Source organism: Calypte anna, chromosome Z (assembly GCF_003957555.1).
Source record: "Calypte anna isolate BGI_N300 chromosome Z, bCalAnn1_v1.p, whole genome shotgun sequence".
Taxonomy (NCBI): Eukaryota; Metazoa; Chordata; class Aves; order Apodiformes; family Trochilidae; genus Calypte; species Calypte anna.
In genome coordinates this window covers 24480607-24498606 of record NC_044274.1, presented here as the reverse complement: position 1 = coordinate 24498606, position 18000 = coordinate 24480607, and the positions used below count along the sequence as shown (strand labels likewise).

The 18000-nt window shown below is 43.4% G+C and overlaps 1 protein-coding gene across 1 annotated transcript in view; it reads left to right on the top strand.

Moving 5' to 3' along the window:
• The first annotated feature begins 6181 nt into the window (after positions 1-6181).
• Positions 6182-18000, top strand: part of LOC103537530 (neuronal acetylcholine receptor subunit alpha-7-like) — a 55926-nt gene continuing 44107 nt past the window's right edge. The window contains exon 1 of the mRNA XM_030467502.1: positions 6182-6305. Within this exon, the coding sequence (XP_030323362.1) occupies positions 6227-6305 (79 nt within the window). The 5' untranslated portion in view covers positions 6182-6226. The remainder of the gene's footprint in view (positions 6306-18000) is intronic.

Genomic DNA, 18000 nt, shown 5'->3' with positions numbered 1-18000 from the left:
GGATAAAGCTTGGGGCCAGAGCAGCTGTGTCATAAAGTGATGATGCATCTCAGTGTGTCACTCTTCCACAAATCAGTAGAGAGCAGGGGTGGTTTTGGGGCCCTGCCACATGGCCGGAAAAGCCAGAGCAGACTCTAGGACAGAGCTTCTTGCATCTGCACTGTACAGAAGCAGAGGCACCATCTTGGCCAGACAGTGCCCAGACTCCAGTGGCCAGTGAGCCCCTGATAGCTGCACTTCCACCATCCCCAGTGGCACAGACCTCAGCACCTCAACCTACGTTTATCCTCAGTCCTCACCTGCCTGGCCATAGCTGCTGACAGCTGAACTCTGTGGTATCAGGGCTTGCCCCCTGCTTGTGTCTCCCCACAGGTGTGTGATACAAAAAGCATCCATAGATACCTGTCCACCACTCCCATAACCAGAATCAGAATGGATGATTCTTCAGTATGATTTTCTAGGCTCCAGGGTATATATTTGGTGCAAAGATGTGCTCTGACACCTGGAGTTGTTAAATGGCTGTGGAATAAAGCAGCCCAGGCATTTACGAGGATCCACTTGTAGCCTAAGTTTGGCATCTGATTAAGGGCTGAGGAGCACAGAAAGCAGCTGGACTGCAAACCTTAAGGATCCCAACTGGCTGCATTTGCAGGCTTGAAGTGAGAAAATGTAGAACTGGGTCTCCTGCCTGCAGGTGAGGAGTAACATAGGTAGATTTGCCATCCATGTGGACCAGTCACCTCTTCAGCCCAGCTTCTTGTAAGTCAAGTATCAAAGTGGGGCTTCTCAGCTGTGGTAGAGGAAAAGTTTCCAGCCCTGTTGTAAGGAGTGGATAATCCCATGCTGGAGACACTGGGCAAAGACGGATAGGATGAAAGGCTCAAAGCATAGGAACAGAGGTTTACAGTGGCATCTATTCACAAGATAAGGAAAGCTTTTGAAACAAAGAGGAACCCTTCATGCAGCCCTGTGTGAGAACACAAAATCTTCCAGGTAAATTGTAGAGATGGTTGGTCACAACAACAGGAGAAACACCTTGCAACAGCAGTGTGCAGGAGGTAGGAAGGACAGTTGCTGTGTAGCCACAGCACAGCAAATGTCTGTTTAGGGGCTGGGGGTGGGAGCAAACAGGCAGGGAAGGTGATTTATTTTCAATTAAAACCCCTCAAGCTTGCAGGCACCAAATGCCTGGTTGTAGTGCTCAAGAATTCTGCCATGCCCCCCAACGCACATCAGGGCTCTGACTCCAGCTACCAAATGCCCTCTGTGCACCAGCCAGGGCTTAAGGGTTGCCAGGGTTGCCAGGCTTGAGGCCTGAGGCCTGAAGCTGGCTGGTGCCTTCAGATGGTTGTTGCATCCTGGTGAGTGCTCCCAACAGACCTGAAAAAAAAGGTTCTTACAGAGTCTTGAACTCTCGGGGGCCAGAAGGCTCCTGTGTGTCTCAACAAAGATAGAGACGTCCTGACTTTCCAAACCAACAGCAAGACAAGGTATGGCACTTGTTGGGGTTGTCCCGATCTGCCTCCCGTGTTGGCTGAAGAGATATCTGCAGCTCAGCATCCTAGTGCTGCGGAGTTGGTCCAGGGCCACCTTCCAGCTCCCAGCCCTCCTGTTTCCAGGGACCTCACTGGGACTGTAAAACACCTGCGTGCCCCTGTCCTGCCTGCAGAGAAAAGTCAAATTGTTGTAGAGCTGAAGTCAGGAAGGAATGCCCCCTATGTGGGCAGAGGCTAAGGGTTGTCTCTCTCTGTCCCCAGCAGCCATTTGTACCCTCCCTGCCCTTGCTGAGCTGTGTGAGAACGGGGCAGTGTGAATGACCCCAAAATCTTCCAGGTAAATTGTAGAGATGGTTGCCCATAAGCCAGCAATATCTCAAAGCCCTTATCTTTAGGAGCAGAGGCAGATGTGCCTGGAGCACAAAATGAAGTAGTTGTGTGCTACAGTCCTAAACCTGGAAGGGAAATAATACTCCAGGGCTCTGCTTTTTTCTGTTGCTGTGGCTTGGGGACAGCTAACCCTGGGTCAGGATGGTGATGAGCCTGTTCTCTTCCTGCCACAGGGCGCAACTGTAGCTGACTTTTCTGCTCTGCCTTTGAGCACTAATCTCCGCTAGGTGATCTCTGGGACACAAACTAAGGTAAGGCCTGACCCACTGCTCTCTGTAGTTGTAGCCCACAGCCTCTTAGAAGACTAAAAGTACAAGCTGATTGACAACTTACATACAAGTTTGACAAGTTACATACAACATAATTGTATGTAACTGAGAAACCAGTAAACTGATTAAAGCTGGTTTTAAGCCATGTGAGTTGATCACTGTTCCCCTGTGACAGCGAAAGAATTGGATTTAGTGAGCAGCCAGCCCTGAGGTGGGACTGCAGTTCAATTAGCATAATTTCATGGTATAGTGTTAGAGGATGTGGTTACTCCAGGAGGAACATAACTCCTGGTCTGTAATCATGTTTGTACCTATTTTGGCTTGTCTTAGGACACCTTACCCTGTCAATACATAGTTCTGACCTTGCTAAAGGGTGCCCTTGATGGGTTGAGTTTGTGGCAAGGTATAAACTTGTTTCTAATATCCCCAAACTGTAAAAACTCAAGAACCATGCCTGACATCTTCATGCAAAAGTATGCCTTCACATTTCACAATGGTTGTCCCCCAGTGGCAATCCTACTGCCCCAGTTTGAGCCAATAGAACCAATTTTATTTCTTGTAATTTTACTTTCAACTACGTCTCTTCTAATCAGCTGCACATGCTGAAATATTCAGCAAGTTTATGTCACTGCTGCTAGGACTGCATGTTTATAGCTATGGCTGGAGAATGGTATGCAGAACCAAGGTCATTGCTCAGTTCTGGAAGACATCTTATGCTCCAGAAAGAGAATGGGAGTAAAGGGGTCATGCATGCCGTCCTCCCTTAGGGAGGATCTGAGCACACAGGTGACCAAAATTGACCAAACGGAATATTCGATCCCATTCGATACACATCATACTTGGTATAAATTTGAGAGATCATGAGGGTCAGGTTCTTCTTTGTCCATGGCTGGAATCCTGGAAGCTTTTGTGTTTCATCCTAATCCTTGTCCTCTTGAATCCATGTTTTTCTGCCTCCAGCTTCTATCTGCCACTGACTACAGGAGCCGAGCCTGGGGCTTTCCCAGTGCCTGTTCTGCAGCCTGAGTGGTGACATGAACATTCATGTGGGAAAAGGGAGGACGAATGTGATAGTGCTTTTGTGTATATTTGTATGTACTTAATCACTTTTCATCACTGCTATTTCATTAAAGGTATGTAGTTTAGTTTCCAACCCATAAGTCTCTCTCCCTTATAACATCTACTTGGACTTCAGAAAGATCTTTGGTAGAATCTCTCACAACATTCTTGTGTCTGTGCTGGAGAGATACAGATGTGATGGATGGACAAGGATATGGATAAGGAATTGGCTAGAAGACTGCACCCAAACAGTTGCAGTCAAGGATCTGAAGTCCAAATGGAGATCAGTAGCAGGATGCATCCCTCAGGGGTCTGGACTGGGACCAATATCTGGACTGTTCAGTATCTTTATTGATGGCATAAACAGTGGGACTGCGTGTACCCTCAGCAAATTTGTAGATGACACCAAGCTGAGTGGTGTAGTTAACATGCTAGAGGGAAGAGATTCCCTTCAGAGGGACAGAGGAACAGTTATGGGCTTGGAGAGTGGGCCAATATGAATCTCATGAAGTTCAACAAGGCCCAGTATAAGGTCCTGCACCTGGGAGCAATACCCAGTTAGTGTAGATGGGGAGTGTGAATGAATTGACAGCAGCCCTGCAGAGGAGGACTTCAGGAATACATTAGATGAAACATTAGACATTGGCTCTCAGTGCAGCTCAGACAGCCAATTGTAACCTAAGTTGCATCAGAAGTGTGGCCAGCAGATCAAGAGTGGTAATTCTGCCTCTCAACTCTGCTCTCCTATGACCACAATTAGACTGCTGCATCCATCCCTGTTCCCCAGTACAAGAAAGACATGGACCTGTTAGAGCATATCCAAAGGATGGCTACAAGAACAATCAGAGGGTTGGAACACCTCTCCAATGAAGAAAGGCCAGGAGAGCTGGGGTTGTTCAGGACAAGCCTCTGGGGAGGCCTTATTGTGGCTTTTCAGTGTATAAAAGCAGGCTTATAAAAAAGATGGAGACAGACTTGTTACCAGGGTAAGAAGTGACAGGACAACAGACAATGTTTTTGAACTAAAAGAGAGTGAGTTTAGATTAGGTATATTTTTATTATGAGAGTGAGGAGATGCTGGAACAGGTTACCAAGAGCACTTGTGACTGCCCACTCCTTGGAAGAGTTCTTGGACAGGCTGGATGGAGCTTTGAGCAACCTGGCATAGTGGAAGGTGTTCCTAATCATGGCAAAAAGGCTGGAACCAAGTCATCTCTAAAGGTCCCTTCCAACCCAAACCATTCTATGGTTCTGTGATTCTATGAACCTGCTACATGTTGTAACTTGGTTTTAAATAATCTTACAAACAAGCACCGCTGCCCATCTGGTACACATACCTACAGGCAGAGCAGATGTCTTCCTCTGTCCTGACTCTTGTACTTTGTCATCATTTTGAATTTGGCTGATATTGGGTATACATAAAAGTAGTGACTACAACTAAACAAGGGCTGCCAAAGCAAGTGACTCAGCTTCAAAAGAGGCTTTTAAACAGTGGGAATCAGTCAAGGTACAATTTTCTAGTTACAACATTTGGAAATGTTCATTTGGAGAACCAACAGCCCCTTCAATTGGCCTATTTACTTGTCTTCCACCTTGCTACTTACAGATTGTCCAGACTGTTATAACTGCATAGAACTGAGAAGTGGACCACATTACAGTCTCTTGCAGAGTAAAAGGCTAAAGGGAAGGGAAATGAGAGGATGTCTTGTTAACTAAGTGGAGAAAAGGAAGTGAGTTCCTGAAGTTTCTCATCATAATGTGGTTTACAATACACTTTACAATAATCTTCACCATGTTTACATCAAAAATATGCAAAAGAAGAAGAAGCCAAACCTACAGTGGTAAAAAAACTGGTTGCTGAGACAGGAGGAGGTGATTCATGTATCTCAGTTTTACTGAAGTGGTTTGGATTTGCTTTACAACAAAACTTGAGAGACTCTGCAATGGTCTTAGTGTGTTGTGTTGCCTTAAATATTGCCTTTTGTGTGTGGCAGCTTTCTGCATGGCTTACCAAACCAGAGAAGTAACTGACCTATTACATAAAGCTAGATAAAATGTTGATTAACATAATGCATTTGTTTTTTAGAAATACCAGCCTAGGGTCATAACTTGCACAAAGTCCCCCACCTGTTTCAGTGAAAAGAGAAGTGGGTGAATGTGCAGGACAGGCAAAATAATAGAAAAAGGCCCGAGTGATGGATGTCATTAAATGTATTCAAGCCTTTGCCTTCCCTTGCCTTTGCCTTGCTGGTGGGTAAAATGGAGTGGGAATGCAGAGAAATCGACGAAGGGAGACAGGGTCTGTGGAAAATTCCAGGGAGGGGAGCCAGCAGCAGTGGGCATCTGGGGAAGAAGACACCCAGGAAAGGGTAAAAGTGATCACAGGAAGGAGGCATCAAAAAGTGCAGGAGACTGACTGGTTTCACATTCCCCAGCTGCTGCATTATTGAATCTCCTCTGCCCCCTCTGCTGAGACAAAAGGCAGGTGCATGGCAGTGGGACCGTGCCACAGGTGCTTGCTGCAAGTTACACTGGCACTCGAGAGAGAACAGAGAGGAACACAAACTCATTTTGCTGGGAAACAGCTCTAGAGGCACTCGAGTGCAAGCACTGGACACGCTGCAGACGTGCTGTCTGGAGTTAGGTACTATCTGTGGGGATGTGGAAAGCGTATCCCCGGCAGCGTGCTCCCCCTCCTTCCCGTGCACACACAGCTGTGCATAGGGGTCACTAGCGTCTGCGTCTGACCAAGAAGAGGCTCAGAGTTCCTGGGAGCCTGAGTCCCAAGCAAAGTAACCATTCTCTTTTGGATTTACTGAGCCAGCACTGAGCTGATTTGGCTCCTGGGGGACTGGAGAAGCGCAAGAGCAAATGCACTTCTCTCTCCTGGTGGGAAGCTGGTTTGATGCCTTATTACGGTAATTGCCAAATCCATCAGTCATTGCGGGCTGTCTCCAAGGCTTCATCCTCTTTCACCTACTGCTCTGGAAGGATAGCCAGCCTATTTTGGCAATGCTTACAGAAAAGTGCTTAGGATATGTTTATTCTGGACTATGTCTTTGGGCATCCTTGTTCCTCTTGCTCTTTAAAGGTAAGCTTATGTGTGAATAACTTTTTCTTTTCTTTCTTTTTTTTTTTTCATGTTTTAAACACTAACCATATTTGCAAAAGGACTTTCACCTGCTTGTTCTTTATTATTTGCTACAGTCCAGTGCTGATCCCACTTCATTTTGTAGGAAGTTTGACTAAGTTTGTAGATTTTATAATCCTGGGCACCTTCTTTTAAGAAAGTACATGTTGGGGGCTTTGGTTTGGGGTTTTTTGTTTGGTTGGTTGGTTGGTTTGGTTTGGGTTTTGGATTTTTAAAAAATTTTTTAAATGAAAAGTGAGTAATTTTCCCCTTCAGAAATTAAATTAAGATTTTATGTTTCAAAAGGAATATGCTTTTGTTTTCCTTACAAAATTTAATTTGTCAGTGTGTTTTGGGAATGAGAAGTTGTCACTCCAGGCTGGCCATGAAAATCCTTGTAGGTCTGAGGGTGAAGTTGTGGTATTCTACACAGAAAAATTATAAGAAGAGAATTTTCAACTGTTTACATGATTCATTTGGAAGGATTTGTAGGTGCATAAATACAAATAGTTATTATTTTGGAGTTCTTCCAGGGAGTAGTAGATATAAGTTGGCAACTTCAAAATAAATTTTTCTGTCTTTCTGAAGTTACAAAAGTAGGAAGTGTGTCATTCTTCCAAAACATGGAGGATTGCAAGGCTAACAATAATGAATTTTTTAAATGAGAAGTGAGCTTGAAATATTCCCAGTTCTGAAAGTTGTTCAGAATTCTACACAGAATGTGTTTCTGTTGTTCCCTAAGAGCTTGTTATATGAAACATGCATGCCTGTAACAACTAAATATTGTAAAATTGAGTATTCCAGGTGTGAGGGACCATGCGTGTTACCCATTATCTATGCAAAGCAAAAAATTTTTCTTTTGAAAGCAGAGAAAGTGGTCCTCATATTTCAGAAGCTCATGGGTATGTGAAACTTACATATCTGTGATGCTGCACTGGACTGTTCATGCCATGTGGATAATTCCTCATTACTTTATTTAAATCTGCAAAATATCCGTGCATCTAATTATTTCATCTGCCTGATGTAGCAATGGTATTGCAGAAAAACTCGTCCCCACCTTGCTAAATAAAGAACATTGCTAGCTTTGTTTGCAATACATTTATGTTCTACTTCAGGAGCTTAACTAACAGGTAGGTGATGGCAGCTACGTGTGGTAGGACTCATGTTGCGTGCAATCCTATTTTGAGCAGTTGTGATTCATGTAAATACAGCCTTTTAAATACTGAATAATCACTAATTCATTGGAGGGTTTGCTTACTTTATCTGAGTGGTATATAAAGACACAAACTGCTTTTCTAAATAATTCAGAAGATCTTTTTATTAGGTGCTTTTACCAACAGTTTACAAGCATGCACTGTTACAGAAAAGTGCTAATGCAGAATACAATGAACCTCTGGTTAAGTTGGACTGATTTGACTTCTACTTTGTGGATACTTTGGTGGGCTTTTCCCTTCCCTTCCCTTCCCTTCCCTTCCCTTCCCTTCCCTTCCCTTCCCTTCCCTTCCCTTCCTTCCCTTCCCTTCCCTTCCCTTCCCTTCCCTTCCCTTCCCTTCCTTCCCTTCCCTTCCCTTCCCTTCCCTTCCCTTCCCTTCCCTTCCCTTCCCTTCCCTTCCCTTCCCTTCCCTTCCCTTCCCTTCCCTTCCCTTCCCTTCCCTTCCCTTCCCTTCCCTTCCCTTCCCTTCCCTTCCCTTCCCTTCCCTTCCCTTCCCTTCCCTTCCTTCTTTTCTTTTCCTAAGAATAGATGGGGGAAAAGAAGCCCTGCAGGGCTCTTTGACAGGGAAGTTGTAAAAAGGACTAAGTAAAAAACAAAATAAAACAGAACATGAAAAACTGGTCATTTTTTACAATCCTTTCTACAACTTTTTACTTTAACTTGACTGCTTGCTTTATTTCAACTTGATAAGTGTAAAGAGCCCTGATAGATATGTCATCCGTGTCCAGTTATTGCAGCCCTCCTTCCTGAAGAGTATAGAGCTAATGATGCTTTCTTGGGATATGGGTGAAATCAGGGAAAATCAGAAAACTGATCCTTAGCCTCCCTGGATTCCACATGATATATTTCAAAGATATTTCTTTGAGTCCAGATGTAGTGCTTGAAGGAGTACCCAGAGGATGTAAGGACCCTGTGACTCCCATGAGCTACATAACAACCTCAGGCAGAGAGACTTTCAAAAATCTGGTCCAGGTAGAGATTAAAAGGGACAATCAGACACATTTCTGCTTTTTTTTTCTGAGCATGGCACAATCCAGGAGCCAAGATGCAGATGACCCTGTAAGGGAATTCTCCTCCTGAGAAACATGTCCTAGTGATTACATGGATACACAACATCTCTGAGGAGTGGTTCCTTCAACTCAGGGCACAGTCAACTGCTGGGTTTGAAAATCCAGGGAAATTAAGCGTGCACATTTCTAATCTCCAGTTAACCCATGTGTTCTAATTACTGTGCTTTCCTTTTTTTTTTTTTCTTTTTTTTTTTTAAGACCACTGAAGTTCCACACATGCACGTAGAGCACAATCAGACCTCTTAGTTTCTTTGTTCTGTGCAGCCTGACACCAGGGTCATACTCAGTCCATGTGGCTTTAAAAAGCCCAACAAAGGCAAAGTCAAGCTGAGATCAGAACCCTTCCTCTGCAGTCCGGTGGGAATGTAAGTGCTCAGCAGTATGTGACAAATCCTATGGCAGGCAATGCTGCAAGTGAGCTAACCAGCTAAAATATGTTAACTATGAAGTAACTCCTCCTGGCTTGGTGTATCCAGCCAGTGCAAAACAGCTTGTCATTGAGTCACTCACAATACAGATTTTAATTTCTGCATTACACTCATTTCAAGCTTTGCTTATTTAGATGAGCTCTAGTGATCGTATCAGAGCACAACTGATGACCTGTAAGAGCAAAAGCTTGCAAGGATAATGTTCTTGTTTTACTTCTATGCCATGAGGTGATATTTCTGCAGCAAGAGTACCATTGTTAAGACAGTACCAAAAGGCCAAATTCTGCTGCCAAGCTACAATTTCTCTAATGTGAACTATGATGACCATGACTTGGGGTTCAATAAGACCAAATGCCAGGTCTGCACTTGTGTCAGAACAACCCCACGGTAAGCTACAGACTTTGGGATATGTGGTTTGAAAACTGCAAGTTGGAAAGGAACCTGTGGGTATTGGTTGACAGCTGACTTAATATGAGTCAGCAGTGTGTGCAGGTGGCCAAGGAGGCCACTGGCATCCTGGCTTGTGTTAGGAACTCAGTGGCCAGCAGGAATAAGGAGGTGATCGTCCCTCTGTACTCAGCTCTTGTGAGGCTGCATCTTGCTTGAGTGCTGTGTTCATTTCTGGGCACCTCACTGTAAGAGGGACACAGAAGTGCTGGAGTGTGTCCAGAGAAGGGCAACAAAGCTCATGAAGGGCCTGGAGCACAAGTCCTGTGAGGAGCGGCTGAGGGAACTGGGGGTGTTTAGTCTGGAGAAAAGGAGGTTGAGAGGAGACATTATTGCTCTCTTCAGCCACCTCAAGGGAGGTTGGAGCGAGGAGGTAGACAGACTCTTCTCATTGGTGGCATGTGACAGAACCAGAGGGAATGGATGTAAGCTACACCAGGGGAGGTTTAGGCTGGATATTAAACATTTTTTCACTGAAAGTGTTGTCAAACATTGGAATAGTCTGCCCATGGCAGTGGTGGAGTCACCACCCCTGGAGGCATTTAAGTGGTGTGCAGACCTGGTCTTTAGGCTCATAGTTTAGCGGTGAGCTTACAGTGCTGGTCATGGACTGAATTGGATTTTCTTGAAGGTCTCTTCCAACCAGAGACATTCTGTGATTCTGAGAGAGCTGTGTAGCAGGAAGAACCAAGGCTGTTACTTAAATACCTATATGTGGAGCCAAAACTTTGGGCCTCAGCTGGGTAGAACTGAGGGAACTGCAGTGAGCTATGTTAATCAAATTGGTTTACTCCAAAGAGATACTGTTGAATGGATGTGACAAGTCTTTTGCCGTAATAGAGTACAATGTAGTGTTACTGGTAATTTAAGTGAAGGCATTTCACCTTGAGATCCTACTGGACTAGAATTAGGCATTCAAGTTAGTTTAGAATTGTGCATTCTCTTAATTTGAAATCTGGTTTCCATCCACCTCAGTTTCTTACACTCTGTATTCTTACTCTGAAGTGTATCACTCCACTGATACATGGTTTCAAAGATAACAATGCAGTTGATGCACGTTTAAAATAGAAAAGATACCAGGAAGACTTTTGCTCGTAGAAGTAGGTCTTTTCTTCAATATTGGATAAAAAGGTGCCCCACATGCACTTTGTAGAAATGGGAAATTACTGCCAGATTGCTGCCATTACCATAACATCTGGTAGAACAGACAGCAGAGTCTGCTCACTCTGGATTCTGAGATTGTGTTAAGAGATGATATACACTTGGAGTAGGAGGAATTGCCTGTACTTGCCACAGCACACGTCTGTTTATGTGTGTCCCTTTGGTCTACGGTCAATGAACACTAGTGCAGAAATACGTCAATACATTTACGACTAGCACAATCCTAGGCAAATCTCTGAGGAGATTTCCAGTGAGCTGCTGGCTGCTACAGTAACTAGTTGTGCATGCTTGCCTCTGGAGATAAATTTCGGTTCTGTGAACCAGACTGCCTGTTCAGTCACAAATCTTCTGTGTGCATTGACTGGCACAGCTCTGAGGCTGCTCTGTTATTATGGGCACAGCTGCAATGGTGGAGATGGCCCAACTTTTGAGGAGTTGCCAGGCTCCAGGGAAGTCGGAGGTATTTGCATGCCTGTTTGCTGATAGTGATCTGGGTTAAATATTCTTGGGTTAACTCTCCTCAAATCTCACTAGAAAAAGTGGAAAGGACCATAGAAATCACCTCAGCCCTGACATCACCAGGGCTGCTGTTACATGCACCTACTAGTATAGCACTCTGAATGTAGGGAGGGATCCAGAAGCAGATACAGTGCATAAGAAAGTGACATTCATCTGCTCTTTGGGATGGTGCCAGGTGGTGCTTTGGGAGCCTTCAGCCTTTTCTCAGCACAGGGAATCTTCTGATGGTCCCAGAGCAGAAGTTGCCATTCCAGACACAAAATGCATGTGAAAGAGAGCACCGTACCATTTGGTGTGTTCTCCTAAGACATATGGAGGGGAATGTGAATTAATGATGGTAGCAATTTATTGGATTATTTTATCAGCAACCATAGGTTTTTCTGAGCAGTGAAGAGCTACTTTATGTCTGTGAGAATAGTGAACAGCAGCATCACTTTTCATACTTACATGATGGAGTAACACTTTCCAGAGTCTAAGAAGGGCTAATTTCAGTCACAGACCAGGAATTATTTCCATCTGAACATGATGCCTGTGATTCCCAAGGGAACATGTGTAAACTTATACCATTTAATTTCACTATACATCCTGAAAAAAGGGTTAGTACAGAATTTCATTTGTATATTAGAAGCAAGGACGTAGATATGAAGTATCTCCAGCTGTAGGGTGTAATTAAAGTCGATCAGCCCCCTTTTCATCAGTTCTGACATGGCTGTTCAACAATGCCTATTGCCTAGACATCCTGCATAATGTACCTAAGGAACAGAACAAGTCTGCCTGAGACAAGCAGGGCGAGGGCAATCACTGGCAGTCAGTAGCATCCCTAGGAATGAAGAAGTCAGACAGGGATTTATTGCTGCTTTGGGACACAATCCTGAGCAAGCATGGCTTGAAAGCAGTACTTTGCTTACCAAGTACTTTATGCAAAGAAGTTTGAGCAAAGTACTTGAGCAAAGAAGCTGATATCTAGAGTGAGACCAAAACCAGATGATGTGGCTATAAATAACAGTCTTCCCAACAAGGGTTTGCAATTAAGGCAATAAATTGCAATGGAAAGAGAACTTGTAGTCAGCACTACTTATGCATGTCAGCAGTGTGATGCAGGTGACTCTGTCCTACCTTGCTATCAACTGGCTTTGCTCAGTTAGAGAAGCTGTGGTTACCAAAGCACTGAAATGGATGTGTGCAATCCTTACTGTGTGCAGGAATGTTTCAGAGAAAACCACAGTCCTCATTTCTGTCATTATTACAACAGAAAGAGAACTTAGAGGGAAGGTGCATACTTGAGATGATCTCATTTTGCATGGAGGATTTGAACAGCTTAAAGCCAGTTTGAAGACTGGGCTGAAAAGACTGTGTTCCCTGAAGTTCAGCTATGGCTCAAGGGCGAAGTATCTCTGGTCACTTACATCTCCAGACCTCCACCATGCAATGACAGAAAATTAAGTTCTAAATTGGAAAAGATATGTTTGTGGCAGCTGATGTGGGAGAGGATCTGATCTATACAGATGGGTATACTGGTAGAAAAATTTGTCTGGAAGGGACATACAAAGTTTGACTGGAAGGGACGTTCCTCTTCTCAGAGCAGGCTTGTTTCTTGGGCAGTCAAGCTGGGAAGATCTTCAAGGATAAGGAATGCCTTCAGAGAAAGAAGGCTCCCTTGATACCTGGCAATGCCCCATGACACAACTCGTATCTGATTAGTGCTGTCCCTGTGCACCTCCCAGAAGAGTCTCGCTCCTTCATCATAGACTCCTTCCTCATGGCAGCTGAAGGCAACTAAAAGAGGTCTCCCTTGCTTTCTTATCCCCAAGATGATGAAAGGCATGTCATTTCACATCTTCCTGGACATGCAGTGCTCCAGTGGCCTGTTATCTCATGGCCTCCATTCCAGTCACTCAAGAGGTTAAGTGCATGCCTTATGCTGCCCTGGCAAGGCTTTATTAGGTAGAGCTAATCGTGTGTCATGCAGTGTGTCTCAGTGATGCTGAATATAGGCTGGCTATAGAGCAGGATGCTGCTCTATGCACCTCTGAGTCAGTAGGGTTGGGGAAAAAAAAAAAAAAAACAGAAGTAGGAGGTCATACAGAAAATATGTTCTGTAATTCTTAGCCCTATTTTGTTTTTCTGAAAAACTTGCTCATCTTGAGTGTGCAAAGTTGCAGAGCAGGTCATGACAAATGATACATCCCCTTGAATGTTGTGTCATTTTAGACAAGTCATAATAAAGCTGAAATCTAGCTTTAGCAACTGTAGCATTAGGAAGATAAGATAAAAATTAAACAAACAGTTGTTGGATGGTTTGCAATTTTCCATGTTTCAAGTAGCAAACAGGCAACACCTTTGAATTGAACATACTCTTCAAAAGTTACCTGGACATGTTACTGTGTGACCTACATGAGGTGGTCCTGCTCTAGCAGGGGGGTTGGACTCAGTGATCTCTAGGGGTCCCTTCCAACCCCTAACACTCTGTGATGGCTGTGATATTCTTGTTTAGTCTTCATATACAATTCATAAAAGACACCTGGACAGCCTCAAGAATGCTAAGCAAAATACTGGCCTTCGAATGTATCCAAACAGCTGTCCTGCAGTGTGCTCTCTACAGCAGTGCTTGCTTCAAAGCCTAAGCCATCTAATGTAGTGTTTAAAGATATTAGGGCCCCCAGTTTCCGTTTACTTTGTATGCAGAATTTGTTGGGTTAGTATCTTAGCCCAAGCACTTCAGCACTTCCACCGTCATCAGGTGCAGTTGCCTTGACAGTGACAATGAGAGAGCAGCATGATAAAGAATAGACTGAAGGCAGGTCTGTGGGTAAGGAGAGGAGACATCCTTCTCCACAGGAGCCCCTTCCCAAGTGGGCACATAATTTATCCTTTGCGTCAAGCTGGTCTAGCAGACTCAGGAAGTCTGTATGTGGGGGAATACAAGAGGTGAGGTCAGACAGCATAGGGTTACTCTGCTGCCTGCTTTCCAGGCTAATTTTGGTCCCTCTCAGAGACAAAACATCCTGCATCTGCAGGCATTGCTACTGTGTCACAGGTTGACAGTAATACTCCACTTGGACGTGCAGGGCACCAATTTTGGTTTTTTTTGCACTGATGATTCAGAAGCATTTGAAATGAGAAAATCAACATAGTAATGTTAAAACAAAATCAGGCTCCCCATACCATCATTGTCTGGAAATACCACATTTTCACTCTGTGCTTAATCAGGATCAGTGACCCAGTCAATGCAGGTTTAGCTGGCAGGCTGCAAGGAAAGTCCCATATTTCGTATTTTCACAAAAGCAAGACTAGAGGCATGTTCCTGAGGAAATGATGCTAGCATCTAGCATTCTGAAAACAGGCTGATCAAGGCTAACTAATGCACAGCTGCCACTGAGACCCTATGACATTCACAGTCTGGGAAAAAAAAGCAGTAAATTTCACGATACAGACATTTCATATGCACATTAGTAAACCTGGGCTGAATCAGCCAAAAGAAAGCACTTAAAATTTCAAGTATCCTAGGTCAGATCTTCACAGACCTTGTTTGATTTTCCACAAGTCTTATTTTTTCAGAGCCAGTCATTTACCTGATTGAGACAGTCTTCGAAGTGGCTTTTGTTTTAACTATGAAATAAATTCAGATTCCCTGCAGAGAATTTTACTGTATATCTCCCTTTATTTTGAAGACCTGAGCCACCAAAACCTCAGTCTTCTTTGCCTTGGAAAAGATGTCTTGACGGCACTCACTTCTGCTGCCCAAACCTCCAAACTATCACCAGCCTGCTAGAAGCACAGCATCTTACACATAGGCAGGCAGCAAGTTTACTCTGGCCTAAAGAAAGCTCAACAGTGCTACTTAAAACAAGGCTGAGTCTCATCAACAGATGTTTTACATAGGTTTTACTTCCCAAGTGGGAAGATATTTCAGATTTGGGAAAATGTCTTCCTATTTCCTAATTTTGGTACTGCACTCTGAAAGGAAGGATAAATAAGCAGCCACTCAAGATACAGTCAGAATTTCTATCAGGATAGCCCACATCCTGTTCACGAGCCTCTAACACTATGTTTCACAGCATTCAGCACTTGAGTTTCTGCTACTGGAAAGGCAAGCTTTCTCTGCATTTCCAGATTAAAGTTTTCTTTGGACTTCTGTGCCTTGTATGTGTCTTGCAGCCAGTGAGGCTTTCACTTTGCTCACAGGAAGCTGAGGCTTGAAAGCTTAAGCAGCATGCAAGGAAGGAAGGATGTGCCATTGCTAGCCTTGTCTATTGCATTCTCATGATCTTTGCTGCTTAGATTTTTGATGCATGGTGAAAGTTGATTGCTCAGGAAATTAGCCATCTCTGGAATCATAACCGTTGCTACTGACCAGCACTGCAGAAGAAGGGGAAGGAATCACTGCAACATCTTTGGGCACAATGGATAGTTCATTTTTACAATATTGCTGTCTGTAACATTTCCACTCTGACCTGTCCTCTGCATTGCCCAGAGAAATTAAACAATATCTCTGCTGCTTTGGTAACAACACATTGAGGCAATAGTTTTGAGGCAAGATCCTTCCCTCACCTCTGAACAATGAAAAAAGGAACAAGCTTTCTCTGCCTAGTAAGGGCATGTTTGTGACTGAGGAATAATAATTGAGAGAACTAAGTAAGTTTATCTTTTAATCTTTGATTTTTTTCATGTCTTGAGTCCAGAACTACTTACCTTTCTATTCCTGGGAGATTACTTTACCTTCCTCTTGTTCCAGCATCCTGCTGACCATGTTGTGGGCGTCTCTCTAATTATATTGAAATATTTTCAGCTTGTGCAGTGGAGCCTGAACTATGTTGCACAGTATACTGAAGATTTCATTGCAGCCTGTCTCACTGCTACTATTTGCACTAGGTTTACAGAAAAAAATCCTCTTCCTATGTATCATCTTCTCAGCTCTAGCCAGACTTGCCTGTTTCCACTGAAATCATTGTTACACCTGTCTGTTCACATATGGCTTTTCCAGATATATCTGACATGGTGCAAAGCAGGCTTTTGATGAGCAGGTACAGATTCCTTGTAATACTTAAAGGGTCTCCTGACTCTGAAATTATGTGAATTATATGCAGAATGTCATGGCTACCTTATTGACAGCGCTTGCTTAGTGAAGTTTACAGTGCTTTCCAAAGAATGTCTTTTCCTTGGATTGCTGGTTTGGGTGCTGAAAGATGCAGAGTTGTAGGGATGTGAAGATCTGATCTGCAAGTTACTGGGACAGGAAGGTCAGCTGCCCACTCCAGTACACTGATGACCATATCACCGGTATCTCAGTTGTGTCTTTTGATTTTGTTTCTTTCCTTTGGCTTCCATTACTGCTCCCCACAAATCCCAGGACAGCAGGCAAGGATTACCTTCAGACAGCCACATTTCTCTGTAATACGTCTAGCAAGGGGAGTCCCTCTCTTCACTACTGCTCCAACTCCCTCCCCCTGTGCTACCTCCACATCTAGTATTCTAGTAATTACAGTTATATCGTATGGAGCTAATGTAAACTAGCATTGCATTTAATTTTTTTTCCTTTCTGCCTGTAGCCAGTTATGTGTCTGACCTGGAGCAATAAGGTAGTTTAGATAACTATCATACATTTGAGACTCGTTCCACTGTTAGTATGCTACTATGTGTCTCTTCACATTGCACACATATCTCAGTCTTTAAAACATCTGCACCAAGCCAGCAGGACCAAAAATATAATCCCATCCTTTCATTATGTAATGGCCTATATTCTCTTTTTAGCATGTTGTCATGTGTCTAAAGTCTTTGAGATGAAACCTTTTCTAGCATACCCTTCAATACCCATCTCTAACTGGGAGCTTTTTATCTTCTACGAAAGAACAGAAATGACCACTATCAGGAAGATAAAGTCCTTTTTGCCTAGGAAAACCTGGCATTTCGCACATTTCTCTGAGTACCTAATTAGTTTTGTGTGTAAGATGCAGGAACAATCTGTGTAGAGAGAGCCAAAGATTAGAGTCAAAGATTACCCAGGGGGAAGTAGATTAAAAAGAGGTATTAAAGGACAAGACTATTCAAATACACAACACGCAAACACGCACACTCAGACACAGACATACACAGGGCTGAGGCAGCTGATGTGTTTCCATTGTTTCTTATGTGAGCTCTCTTTCTTCAACGGGTGGTGACATGCATTTTAAATTGAAGGACATGGAAAGAAATAATGCATTTGCAGTCACCAGTAAAAGCAACAAGCTGAACATAAGAACAAAAGCAGATGGGAGATTAAGTGACATATGGCAGTGATATGGTTTACATTTTCAGAAATCTGCAAAATATACAAAAGAAGGTGGGTGTTTTTTTACAGTTACCAAAGCATTAGGACAAGTGACATTTTTGTAAGTGCTGTTACCATTCCAGCTCTTTATGCTGATTAAGTTGCCTGTGAAACAACTTGTTTTTTCTCTGATACTACTCCTGGTACTTCCCTCATAATTCATAGCAGCATATAGCGTGTGTTGCGTAATCATTCTATTTGTATTCCTAAAGAAAGAGCTAAAAAAACATCCCTGTAAGAGTACAGTAATAAAATAAGAAGAAAATAAACAACAGAAGAGGAGATATGGCAGAAGAGTCTGAAGGTTGTTAGGAAAATAATTGGAAGTTCAAGGATTTAGGTCTGATGATGCCCATAGGCTCTCCTAATGTCTTTTTGCTCTGTAAATGTTCTAATTATAACAGGATTGTATTAAACCATTACACAACAAAATATAAGGTTATCTTTTGGTATAATTACCAGAATTCCACTGAATTTCTTTTAGGAAACAGTAAAATAAACAAGCAACAAC